The sequence below is a fragment of the Macaca fascicularis genome, chromosome 17, assembly GCF_037993035.2.
Source record: "Macaca fascicularis isolate 582-1 chromosome 17, T2T-MFA8v1.1".
Taxonomy (NCBI): Eukaryota; Metazoa; Chordata; class Mammalia; order Primates; family Cercopithecidae; genus Macaca; species Macaca fascicularis.
The window spans coordinates 25,552,251-25,565,470 of record NC_088391.1 but is presented as its reverse complement, the minus strand read 5'-3'; the positions used below and the strand labels follow the sequence as shown (position 1 = coordinate 25,565,470).

The following is a 13,220-nucleotide window of genomic DNA, read 5'->3' as shown; positions in this document are numbered from 1 at the left end:
GAGCCTTGTGGCATGAGTTCCCTTAGCCTTTGATAGTCAGTATTTGAAGGAAAGAGACTATGAGGAGCTCCTACTTCAAGAGATAAAAATAGGAAGCAGGAATCGATCTAGGCTTCCTCTCCCACACTGGATGATAATGCCTGACGGGCATCACCATTGTTGCTGATTTTCTTTGAATGAGTCATTTTCCCAGCACATCTAGTGGGGAACATGTCTCTTTGGTTAACCACTATGTCCTGGCACTTCCATAAATACCTAATGCATGAGTCAGAAACTGTACGCATATGACTATCATGCCACCAACTTTTTGTTACTTCCCTAAGCTTGTTCAGGTATGGAGGTGTGTGCCTGCACTTTTGTACGTTGGCCTTGCCCCCAGAGAGCTTGCTTATCTTTTAGGGAAGATACAACATCAGCCAAGTAAGTATATGTAACGAAAGAGTCAAGAGTGCTGTGGGATGTACAGCAGGGGAACTTCGTCTGAGCTTGAGAAGCTGGGAGTAAAAGGTTTCATCAGAAACTGATTGTCCACAGAAGTAGGGGTGTTTGTCATGTGCAAAGGGCCTGTGGCAAGTAAAAGAAACCCTGTGTGAGCAGAGAGTAAGAATAGGAGGAGAGAACATGCCACAGAGGTAGGCAGAGCACAGATTGCAGACAGCATAGAAATAATTTTGGGCTTTTCCCGTTAACTTCCTCTAGCTTCTAGGATAAATTTTTTTTAACTTTCGACTTTGAGTTAATTTTAGACTTAGAGAAGAGTTGCAAAAATAGTAGAGAGAGTTCCTGTACACCCTTCACCCAGCTTCCTCTACTGCTAACATCTTACATAATCATAGTATAATTATTCAACCTGAGAAATTAGCATTGGGTACAGTCCTATTAATGAAACCCCAGGCTTTATTCAGATTTCACCAGGTTTTCAACAACATCCTTTATCTGTTTCAGAATCCAATTCAGAATTCCATGTTGAATTTAGTTGTCATGTTTTCCTTAGTCTCCCTCAATTTCCACACACCGAACATGAGATTTTACCCTTTACTAGTTCAGTATGGCCCAACAATAAGGATAATAAACAAGTTATCATACCAAAAAAATTAAAACAATTCTCTATATTGTCTACTTCCTAGTCCTTGTTGTTCTTAAGGTATCATTTATGGCAATTTTTTCCATCTAGGTTGCAATCAAGTTTCACACATCACATTTAGTCATTGTTTCTCTTTAGTTAGCTTTGTTCTACTATGCAGTATGGTAGCCACTAGCCCATGTGGCTATTTAAAATTAAATTTAAATTAATTGAAATTAAGAATTCAGTTCCTCAGTCACACTAACTACATTTCAAGTACTCAATAGCCACATGTAACTCATGGCTACTGTATTGGACAGCACAGATATAGAATATTTTCATCCTCATGGAAAGTTATAGTGGACATCTCTGTCGTAGAATATTTCCCTTCCACCTTACCCCCTGGCGCTGACTTTTCATAAAATGAGAACAATTGTGTTTTAGAGCAGGATTTCTCAACTTCAGTACCATGGACTTTGTCGTGGGCGGTGTCCTGTGCACTATAGGATGTTTAGCAGCATCATTAGCTGCCAGAAGCAGCTCCCAGTGGCAACTGAAAATGGCTTCAGACATTTGCAAATGTCCCTTGGGAAGCAAAAATCACCCTTGGGCAAGAACCACTGGTTTAGGTCATTTTGTATTGTTCTCTTTTAGTTAAAGGACTTAGGAAACTAAAAAAGATAGGCATTAGTGTATTCTGTATTGATAGTATAACAGCATGTATTCAATAAAGTTTAATGAATGAGTGAATGGATATTGAGTGTGTGTTGAGGAGTAGATGAAACTGTTTCTACCAGAAGCTCACAGGTGCCTAACCCTGAATTTCCCCCAGGAGCAGTGGTTCAGTATTGACTAATTCAGTGTTCATGGCAACTCTGTAGAACATAACTATAATGAATAACAAAAAACAACTCTATTTGTTTGCTTGTAAACATCAACTGAGTGTGACCTGGGTCTGAGGGACAATTTGGGCGTGTGCAAAGGCATTAGCTCCCTCTCCCTTTCCCTCCATCGAATGCAGCAGAGGAGGAGTGGGACATGGTGGCTGTGGGCTGGAGTTTTGGCAGTCCGGGCTTGGGTTGGAATCCTGCGTGGCTACATACTGTTCGTGTGTCCCTACCTGTTGCCTAACTTCAGTGTCTTGTGCTTTCATCAATGAAATAGGGGAAATAACTGTCCCTTCTCACAGACTTTCGAGCACAGAATGACATAGTAAACATAAAACATTTAACAGATCTGTGGCACAGAGTAAGTATTCAGTAAGATTCCTTTCTCTGGTCACTCCCAGCCAGGCCCTGTTTTTTTTTTTAATTTTTATTTTTTTGAGATGGAGTTTCACTCTTGTTGCCCACCCAGGCTGGAGTGCAATGGCACAATCTCGGGTCACTGCAACCTCCACCTCCTGGGTTCAAGCAATTCTCCTGCCTCAGCCTCCCAAGTAGCAGGGATTACAAGCATGCACCACCACTCTAGTCTAATTTTGTATTTATAGTAGAGACGGGGTTTCTCCATGTTGGTCAAGCTGGTCTCGAATTTCCGACCTCAGATGATCCACCTGCCTTGGCCTCCCAAAGTGCTGGGATTACAGGCATGAGCCACCACGCCCGGCCAGGCCTTGTTTATTTTTAAAGCTGTTATTTGGAAATGATCTTCAGAATCTGCAGTGTACGGGTTCTACAGCAACTGCTTTCCCATTCATGATTTCACTAATCCTCCCAATATATGGCAACTAAGATTTGTGTTATGCTGTATGATATTTCAATTACAAAGACATACATGACTGAAACTATGAATGATAAATATCAAACTTGGTTCATGTCAGAACCTAGTGTTGAGGGAGGGGCACTTAGGAGACTTCAACTGACCTGTTTTCTTTCTGAAGCTGGGTGGTGAGCGCACAGGTATTTGTCACATTCGTTTCTATACCTTTTGTTTGTTAGTGTATTTTATTAGAGACATTTCAGAAAGTGGTCTGTGAGTGTTTATTTTAGTAGGTTAAAAAGTGCGCTGGGCGTGGTGGCTCACACCTGTAATCCCAGCACTTCAGGAGGCCAAGACGGGCGGATCACTTGAGGTCAGGAGTTTGAGACCAGCCTGGCCAACATGGTGAAACCCCATCTCTACTGAAAATACAAAAATTAGCTGGGCATGGTGGCGCGCCCTGTAGTCCCAGCTACTAGGGAGGCTGAGGCAGGAGAATCGCTTGAACCCAGGAGGGAGAGGTTGCAGTGAACCGAGATCATGCCACTGCACTCCAGCCTGGGCAACAGAGCGAGACTCCTTCTCAAAAAAAAAAAAAAAAAAAGAAGTATAAAGAGCAAAAATTCCTTCTTTCCCCTTCCCTCCAGAAATAGTCACTGTTGGCTTTTTGGTGGAGATCTAGACAGTGCATATGTGTTTATGTTTATATATACGTTCTTAAATAAAATTGAGATCACATTGTACCTACTTGTAACTGGATGTCCACTTCCCATCCTCTTCCATGTACTTTATGGGCTGTACGGCATTTCACGTTGAGTGCACCACACTTAATCAATTGCCTTTTGATGAACATTTTGGTTGCCACCCCCATTATAAATGTGCTGTAATGAATATCTTTTTATGTCACTGTGTGTACCTGTTAGCACTTCTGTCTGATGGAGTCACAGAAGCAGGATTACTGTTGTACATGTAAGAATTGAAGTCTATCACAAAAATGTCTTCCTATAAATTAGTTCTATCAGTGCTAGACATAAGTGCCCTCCTCTAGATACTGCACCAGTTCTGGGTCTTCTAAATTTATGACAGGCTGAGTCAAAACAGAGTATCTCACTTTTCTTTTCTTTCATTTCATTTCAATTTCATTTTATTATTTGTCATCAGTTTGTGACAGGATCTTACTCTGTTGCCCAGGCTGGAATGCAGTGGCTTGATGATGGCTTACTGTAGCCTCCACCTTCAAGCGATCCTCCTGCCTTAGCCTCTCAAGTAGCTAGGACTACAGGCACACACCACATTGCCTGGCTAATTTTGTGTGTGTGTGTGTGTGTGTGTGTGAAGATGGGGTCCCACTATGTTGCCCACGCTGGTCTTGAACTCCTGGGCTCAAGTGATCCTCCCGTCTTGGCCTCCCAAAGTGCTGGGATTACCGGTACAAGCCACTGTACTCAGCCTCACTTTTAAAATATGCATTTCTTTGTTTCTGAGATTGTTTTTCTCTGTTAGTTATCTGCATTTCTTCTTTCCATGAATTACCTATTCCCATCCTTTGTGCATTTTTGTGTTTTTTTCTCATTGATTTATCAAGGGATCTTTATGATGCTGCTTCCTAACATTGTATATATACTGCTTCACAATTTATAAAGCACTTTTCATATGTGTAATATCACTCAATCCAGTTCTGAGTCACATTCTGTGGTCTCAGAACAGTTAGCCTAAAGAGATTACAACCCGCCTTCAGTCTTCCTGCTCATGAGAGGAGTCTGGACTCCCACCCAGATTTCCAGATCCTAAAATGAATGTTCCTTTTGCTACACTGCAGTTTGCAATTTCCATCTTCCAAATCCAGGAGTATTTTGGGAAGGTTTTGTTTTTCCGACATCTGTTCCACAAGAGCAGAGCTCATGAATGGCCGTGATTTGATTCCCCGAGTCTCTGCCAGAGCCTTCCCAGCTGTCGTGAGGTTGAGTATGGCTTTATCATCATGAAACACGTCATCAGAGTCTTTGCATCTTGCATAGGAATTGGAAGTCGGGGGTAGACCAGGATAGGTTTTCAGCACCAGGTGCAGCACTCACCCTCTGGTATGCTTGGCAGAGTTTGTGAAGCGGCTCCGGTACTGCGAATACCTAGGGAAGTATTTCTGTGACTGCTGCCACTCATATGCAGAGTCCTGCATCCCTGCCCGAATCCTGATGATGTGGGACTTCAAGAAGTACTACGTCAGCAATTTCTCCAAACGGCTGCTGGACAGCATATGGAACCAGCCCATTTTCAATTTGCTGAGCATTGGCCAAAGCCTGTATGCGAAAGCCAAGGAGCTGGGCAGAATGAAGGTGAGCCGCAGGCCCAACCCCATCCCTCTCATTGGAAGTGTCCTGTGGCAGGAAATGCACATCACACTAGCTTAGGGAACCCACAGATACATGCTCTAAAAGGCAAATGGATCATAAAGCGAGTGAAGCGGCTGGGTGTGGTGGCTCATGCCCGTAATCCTGGCACTTTGAGAGGCCAAAGTGGGCGGATTGCCTGAGGTCGGGAGTTCGAGGCCAGCCTGGCCAACATGGTGAAATCCCATCTCTACTAGAAATACAAAAAAAACAAAAAAAAAATTAGTCGGGTATAGTAGCACATGCCTGTAATCCCAGCTACTCAGGGAGGCTGAGGCAGGAGAATCACTTGAACCCAGGAGGCAGAGGTTGCAGTGAGCTGAGATTGCACTACTGCACTCCAGCCTGGGTGACAGAGCAAGACCCTGTCTCAAAAAAAAAAAAAAAAAAAGTGAAGCTTACACTTTGAAACCCCTCTCCTGCACAGGCTCTTTCCAGGACCCCACACTGAATCTTATACTTAGTATTATGTTTTTCTTGAAGAAGACCCCAAAGTTCTGTAAGTTTCAGGTTCCACAAAACCTGGATCCATCCAGGACACAATCTGTGGATCAGTGGACTCGGTTATGAAGCCTTGCTGTATAGGCTGTTTGCTTTCAAGGTTTGTTTTATACAAATGCAGCATTTCAAGGTTAGAAATATTTAAATTTGACTAGCACTTTTCCTGTGTCATTTATTACATTTAACTTTCCTTGTGTTTGGTTTCTCCCATTAGGAAATTCAGGAACAGCTCTTCCATATCAAGAAGCTATTGAAGACCTGTAGGTTTGCTGACAGGTACTATTCTCAGCTGGGACAGGCTGCTTTCCCTCCATTCATCTGCTAATCCTATTAGTGCCTCCTGCATCTGGCTCCCCCATTACACAGGGCTTCTTAGCACAGTGATGACCTCATGGCTTTCCTTGGGAAATCAGCCGTCTCTTTGAATTACTAAGCCAATGGTGGAAAGCATTAGTCTGTTCTCAAGTAGCTAATAAAGACATACCAGAGACTGGGTAATTTATAAAGGAAGGAGGATTAATTGACTCACAGTTCCACATAGCTGGGGAGGCCTCACAATCATGGTGGAAGGTGAATGAGGAGCAAAAGCACGTCTTACATGGTGGCAGGCAAAGAGAGAGCATTTGCAGGGGAACTCTCTGTTATGAAGCCATCAGATAGGTCGGGCACGGTGGCTCATACCTGTAATCCCAGCACTTTGGGAGGCCGAGGTGGGTGGATCACGGGGTCAAGAGATCAAGACCATCCTGGCCAACATGGTGAAACCCCGTCTCTACTAAAATTACAAAAATTAGCTAGGCGTGGTGCCATGCCCCTGTAGTCCCAGCTACTCGGGAGACTGAGGTGGGAGAAATCGCTTGAACCTGGGAGGCAGAGGTTGCAGTGAGTCGAGATCACACCACTGAACTCCAGCCTAGAGACAGAACGAGACTCCGTCTCAAAACAAAAAAAAGAAAAATCAGATATCGTGAGACTTATTCACTACCATGAGAACAACACAGGAAAGACGTGCCTCATGATTCAGTTACCTCCCACCGGGCTCCTTCCATGACACATGGGAATTAATGGGAGCTATAATTCAAAATGAGATTTGGGTGGGGACACAGCCTAACCATATAATGGAGAATTTAACTCATTAAGAATGGTTTAGCTGGAGGATGAAACAACTCTAGCCAGTGACCTTTTTATTATTATTATTGTCATCATTAAATTGTGGTAAATACATATAAAATTTACCATCTTAACCATTTTTAGCATATACTTTGGTGGCTTTAAAGTATTAACATCCTTATGCAATCATCACCACCATCCAGCCCCCAAACTCTTTTTCATCTTGCAAAACTAAAACTCATTTTTAACAACTCCCCAATTCCCTCTTCCTCCTAGCCTAACTCCTGGCAGCCACTATTCTACTTTCTGTCTCCATGATTTTACCCACTCACATGCCTTATATAAGTGGAATCTTACAGTATGTGTCTTTTTGTGACTGGTTTGTTTGACTTAGCATAACGTCCTCAAGGTTCATTCATGTTGTAACGTGTCAGAATTTCCCTCCTTCTTAAGGTTGAGTAATATTTCATTGTATGTATATACATTTTTTTAATCCATCTATTCATCCATGGAAACTAGGGTTGCTTCTCCTCGGCTATTGTGAATAAGGGTGGATATGACCATGAGTATACCAGAGGCCTTTTAAAACCCCTTATAGAGAGGCGTGTCTAACCAAGTGGGACCATGGTCTTCAGAAATTCTACTTTTAGAAGTTTATCCTAAGGACATACTGATGGATATAGGCAGAGATTTAAAGTATAGTTTTTTTGTTTGTTTGTTTTTGTTTTTTTTAGACAGTCTCGCTCTGTCGCCCAGTCTAGCGTGCACTGGCACAATCTTGGCTCACTGCAACCTCTGCCTCCCAGGTTCAAGCCATTCTTGTGCCTCAGCCTGCCAAGTAGGTGGGATTACGGACATGTGCCATCACACCTGGCTAATTTTTGTATTTTCAGTAGAGACAGGATTTCACCATGTTGGGCAGGCTGGTCTTAAACTCCCAACCTCAGGTGAACTGTCTGCCTCAGCCTCCCAAAGTGCTGAAACTACTAGTTTTGTTTTTAAATAAGAAAAGGTATTAAAAGTCTATTAAGAGGTATTATGCTCTCTCCCTGGATGATGGGATCATTGGTACTCCAAACCTCAGTGTCATGCAGTATGCCTATGTAACAAACCTGCACACATACCCCCACATCTAAAATAATAGTTGAAATTATTTTAAAAATCTACTGGCGTTCATAATGGGGTAGTACCTACATTAATACCATGTCCATAGAATAGAATACTATGCAACCAGTAAAGATTTAGGCATGAATTCATTCAGAGAGAGATTTTTAAGTGGAAAAAGCATAGGTTACTCAAGGGAGTTAAGATTATTTATTGTAGTTGGTGAAATCATAGAGTTTTTAAATAAATGGTTTAGCTTAAAAGTGTTTTTTCAGTCTCTAATCTTTAATGATAATGTATTGCTTTTTAATTAAATTTGGGGGGAAGGAGCATGTATTCTTTTTTTTTTTTTTTTTTTTTGAGACGGAGTCTCGCTCTGTTGCCCAGGCTGGAGTGCAGTGGCCGGATCTCAGCTCACTGCAAGCTCCGCCTCCCGAGTTCACGCCATTCTCCTGCCTCAGCCTCCCGAGTAGCTGGGACTACAGGCGCCTGCCACCTCGCCCAGCTAGTTTTTTTTTTTTGTATTTTTTAATAGAGATGGGGTTTCACCGTGTTAGCCAGGATGGTCTCGATCTCCTGACCTTGTGATCCGCCCGTCTCAGCCTCCCAAACTGCTGGAATTACAGGCTTGAGCCACCGTGCCCGGCCAGGAGCATGTGTTCTATAGTCATTTAGTTTTGAGCCTTTGCTTCATGGCCTTGGCATGGCATTGGTCTCAGGGCCTCAGTTCTTTCATCCACAACATGTAACAATACCTATACTTCCTACCTTGTGCAAAAATTATTGAATATCCATTCTGGACTTCAGATAAAAAAAATTGGTAGATCTGTGTTAAGTCCAGGGGGATGGTCAGCACAAACCAATCATTGCTGGACTGAGTGCTAGACATGTGTCAGCGCACCGTGAGGATACAAACAGAGGCAGCATTTAGCTCAGGAGTGAGGTGGGGTAGAGAGCAAGCAAGGATTCCAGGAGAAAAAGGCTGAGCTTAAGAGTAAGGTGGAGCAAAGAAGAGGGATTGGGGATTCTCCAGGCAGAGGATGCCGCAGGAGTGGGCACCGCAGGCTGGGTGGAGACTTGAAGAGAATTTGGCATTGTAGCATGCCAAGTCCAGTGTAGGCCGTGGCTGTTTTGGAAGTGCAGGGAATAGTGCTTCTGCTAGCCATTTAGAGAATTCAGGTCGACACCTGCTGGCTTTGGAGAAGATTAAGTTTTGAATGCTCTAGGGACCATGACCACTGGCCGTTGGCTGCGTGAGCCTTAAGCTCAGTGCCTGACTCGTGCATTGGAAGTCAGGCTTGCCGGGTGAGTGAGAATTCTCCCAGCTGAGCCGATAGACCATAAGGCTGATAGACTTGAAATGTAGCTGGAAGAAATAAGGTGGGAATTTTGATTACTTGGTAATCAAAGGGTACTAGGTACACCTTCTTTAAGACTTAACAAACTAATGCTCAGTTTTCTTTTGCTCCATGTGTGCCTGGGCAGGCTGTAAGAGATGTGTGTCTCTGCTTAGTCAGCTTCTTGAAATCAGCTTTCATGGAATTTTAACTTCCTGGCTTCCAAGCAAACTTGCAAAATGTAGAATGCTGGCGAGCATGGCTCACTGTTGTTCTTGGAGCTATTTGTTTTTTAAATTGAGTTAAAAAAAATTAAGCGTGAGTGCCAAGAGAAAACAACTGGCCTCATTCTTCCCCAGTCTCTGTGTGGGTGGGTTTCTGAATTCCTCTTTGTTTCCTCTCTGGCAGTGCATTAAAGGAGTTTGAGCAGGTGCCGGGACACTTGACTGATGAGCTCCACCTGTTCTCCCTTGAGGACCTGGTCAGGATCAAGAAAGGGCTGCTGGCACCCTTACTCAAGGACATTCTGAAAGCTTCCCTTGCACACGTGGCCGGCTGCGAGGTGAGGGTGCACCCGGGGCAGATGCGTTCCCGACGCACAGGGCATGTGCTGGCTGTTCCGCCCTTCATTTCACTCTCACAAACCCTGAGGGAAGTGCCAGTGACCTAGTTAGAGATGAGAAAACTGAGGTCAGAGCCGTGAAGTAGCAGCTGAGATCGCCCTGCTGGTAAGTGGCAGAGCCGGGATGCAAGCCTGGACCAAGGGACTTCATCTAGGTGCCCAGTTCTGCTCAGGGCCCACTCTGCCCTGAAGCACCAAATACAGTCATGTGGAACCAGGATTCAATGGAACGGGAAGCTCTGTGTCTCCAAGGATTGAAGAACTGTAGGGCAGCAATGAGAAATGAAATTAGATCATCGCAGAGTGCATGTTTACAATTAGGCCCTTACCCTGGTACTTTAAAACTGCTTTGATGTGGAATTGGATGAACGTGTATTTTTTTCTTTTTTCTTTTGATTCTGATCCATTCGTTGCTGCAAAACACAACATCCTTTTCTTTCTAGAGGCTGGCATCATAGACATTCAAACACTAATGTTTATAAAGTTCTGTAATAGTGAAAACTCAGCTTCTCCATCAAGAGAAGGTTGTAACTTTTTGATGTCTTCTTTTACAGCTGTGTCAAGGAAAGGGCTTTATTTGTGAATTTTGCCAGAATACGACTGTCATCTTCCCATTTCAGACAGCAACATGTAGAAGATGTTCAGGTATCTTAATAACTTAATAGCATAAGCTTAATAATAGCTTAACTAATTAACTAAACTAAGTTTAGTAACTTAAGCACAAAATTAACTTAAGCTGAATAATAGCTTAATAATTCAAGCACAGTTATTTAAAGTACAGTCATGCTGGTGTGTGCTTGTGTGTTGGATTGGAGATAATGAAGTTTTGGGCACAGAAGGAGGAGTATTTGGGTGGGGCAGGGATAAAGGATAAAGGTTTGGATAGAGGAAATGTTCCCTTTGTTGCCTATGCCCACCTCTCTGTCTTGTAATTAGATCAGTCTTGCCCAGTGGTGACGTCTCTGACTGCTTTTGCACCACAGAGGCAGAGCTGAGTAGCTATTGTAGAGACCACGTGACCCACAAGGTCTAAAACATTTGCTATCTGGCTCTTTACAGAAAAGGTTGCCGACCCTTCTACGGTATTAGTGCCCGAGAGAATCCCGTGTTCTGTAAACTCTGTTTCATGGGAGAGATCCTGGTAATGCACTCTACCTTCACCCTTGATAGGGGCACATCCTCCTCTCAGGCCACTCCAGTGTTGTCTCCCCAACCCTTTAGGCAGTGTTGCAGGACTGGCTCCCCAGCAAGGAGACTCTGGGGCAGAGATTTGCCAGAAAAAGTTTCATGTTCCTCAACTTAATACCTGTGGCGGCATGCAGGCAGCAAGACTGGGAGAGGGAGAAGTTGAACAGTGGTGAGGTTGCAGTGGAGCCCTCAGCTCATCTCACGGGCAGCTCTGGAGTTTGGTGGCCTTTCAGCATTGTTCCAAACTGGGGACAAATTGGGGCCAGCCTTCTCACTACATAGTGATCAGTCACTGAATGCAGGCTGGTGCCAGGCACGGGGCATGAGCTTGGACAAAGCAGCTTTCTCGATGTAGGGCCATTTCTAGAGAAACAATGTGGCTTGCCAATAGTTATCAGCCACCAGCTGTCTTGGCAATTGGGGAAAGGCCTGCCTCGGTGCTTGGGCAGATCCAGAGGGCGCTGCGGCGTCCATTATGTCAGGCTCTCTGAGCCTCCTGTTCATGACCGGTTGGAAGAGTCCAACAGGTCTGCTGAAACGTGACCTGCTGAAATGTGAGTTTCAGCCTGGCTGGTTTCTTTTTAGAGACTCTGGGTTCTGGATTCAGACCCCCTCCCTCCCTAGGATGGAGATGAATGTCTGCAGAAATGTGAGAAAACAAGATAGCCTGTTTGCTAACAGCTGTCTTCCTTGCTTGCAGCGTGCAGAGCTTGCTTTCACAAACAGTGCTTCCAGTCCTCCGAGTGCCCCCGGTGTGTGAGGATCACAGCTAGGAGAAAACTTCTGGAAAGTGTGGCCTCTGCAGCAACATGATGCCCCTGAGTATTGTGAAAAAGACTGTTCAACCTGCCTTATGATAACATCGATTTGTGTCCATTATTGGTGACATTGTTTTAGATATCTGGTATTGTATATTAAGGAAAAAGATGGTCTATATTCTCTTTATTGCATATACTTAATGTTTCAAAAGATTGCAGAGTCTGTGATTAAGCACAGGGTTGATAGTGGTTTTGTTTACAAATGTTCTGTTTTGGCTGCTATTGGTTTTTTAAAGAGGTTTTTTTTATACTTTTGTATTTGAATAGTGATGTTTAACTGATGTTGAGCCAGTGTGTGTGTGTGTGTGTGTGTGTGTGTACATATGTGAATGGTAACTGACAAGATGAATTACTCAATTTCTCTCCCTCTAATGCTTGTTTGATGAAACTGCTTGGTTCTTTCAGTGAACAAGAATATGACCCCAAATCTGTTTGTCCTGGCTTTTATTTCTTCAAGAAACAGACTTCCACTTAAATGCCATTTTGTGATTGTGTCAATCATACACATTTTATTTACTCCAGAGTTTGAATAGAGAGTACACATTTCTTCTGCAGCTTTATTTCATGATGAGTTTGAGTTGCTTAGCAGGGCGTGTAGATCCAGTTGAAGTGCAGTTTGAAGCAGCTGCCTCTAGATGGCATTCTTTCAGGTGGCACAAATCAAACCTGTATTTGTCGTCTCTGTTCCACACGATGTAATGTCAAGGGACGCAGGAGTAGAACTCCATCCCTGCCCTTGAGGATCTTGCTTTATAGATGTAAAACTGAACATACGGTATTTGCAGATTTAAACAAATTGGGGGAAATAATGAACAGTGTAATTCTAGTAATAACATTAAAATCATAGACATTGACTAATAAGGTTAAATGAATCACAAAACCTTTATGAATTTCTTTTTCCTAGTAGTTCTTATATGTTTTCCTGAAACATGTGAGCCTATTCTTTTTTCTTCTTTCTACTTTCTATATACTTTCTCCTACTTGAAAAAGGGGCCTTGAGGCTGGGTCCCTTCATGGTATATCTTTAGACTGAACGGTTTTCAGCCTAGGGCTTGGATGTTATATTCCCTGGGATTCGCATGCCCTGACTAAACCTACCTTGATTTTCTCAGACAGCACAGGCAGGCAATAAAGCATCACAGATTGTCCCCTAACTCCATCCAGCCGTGTGTATGTGTGTGTGTTATTCAATGGGATAGTATTGAGCACATGAAAGAAATGAATGACTTCTGTCAGTCTCTTTTCATTCAGTCTTCTCATTCTGTCAGTGTTTTCTCATCCGTGATGCCTCTGCCAGAACTGTGCTCACATTCATCATTTAAGCCAGATCTTTTTTTTAACTATTATAGAAGGTAGGCACGGCCGGGCACGGTGGCTCAAGCCTGGAAT

The 13,220-nt window shown here is 43.5% G+C and overlaps 1 protein-coding gene across 10 annotated transcripts in view; it reads left to right on the top strand.

Annotated features, from left to right (window-relative positions):
- The window catches only part of RUBCNL (rubicon like autophagy enhancer), a 44,549-nt gene extending 32,291 nt beyond the window's left edge, over positions 1–12,258 (top strand). For 5 of the 10 annotated variants that reach the window (XM_065533225.1, XM_045377467.2, XM_045377468.2 and 2 more), the window contains 6 exons: positions 4,859–5,097; positions 5,867–5,928; positions 9,612–9,765; positions 10,380–10,470; positions 10,885–10,966; positions 11,714–12,258. In XM_065533225.1, coding sequence (XP_065389297.1) covers positions 4,859–5,097; positions 5,867–5,928; positions 9,612–9,765; positions 10,380–10,470; positions 10,885–10,966; positions 11,714–11,786 — 701 coding nt within the window. In that variant the 3' untranslated portion in view covers positions 11,787–12,258. The remainder of the gene's footprint in view (positions 1–4,858; positions 5,098–5,866; positions 5,929–9,611; positions 9,766–10,379; positions 10,471–10,884; positions 10,967–11,713) is intronic. The other 5 variants (XM_074021991.1, XM_074021988.1, XM_074021990.1 and 2 more) reach the window with 1 other exon arrangement.
- The last annotated feature ends 962 nt before the right edge of the window (positions 12,259–13,220 follow it).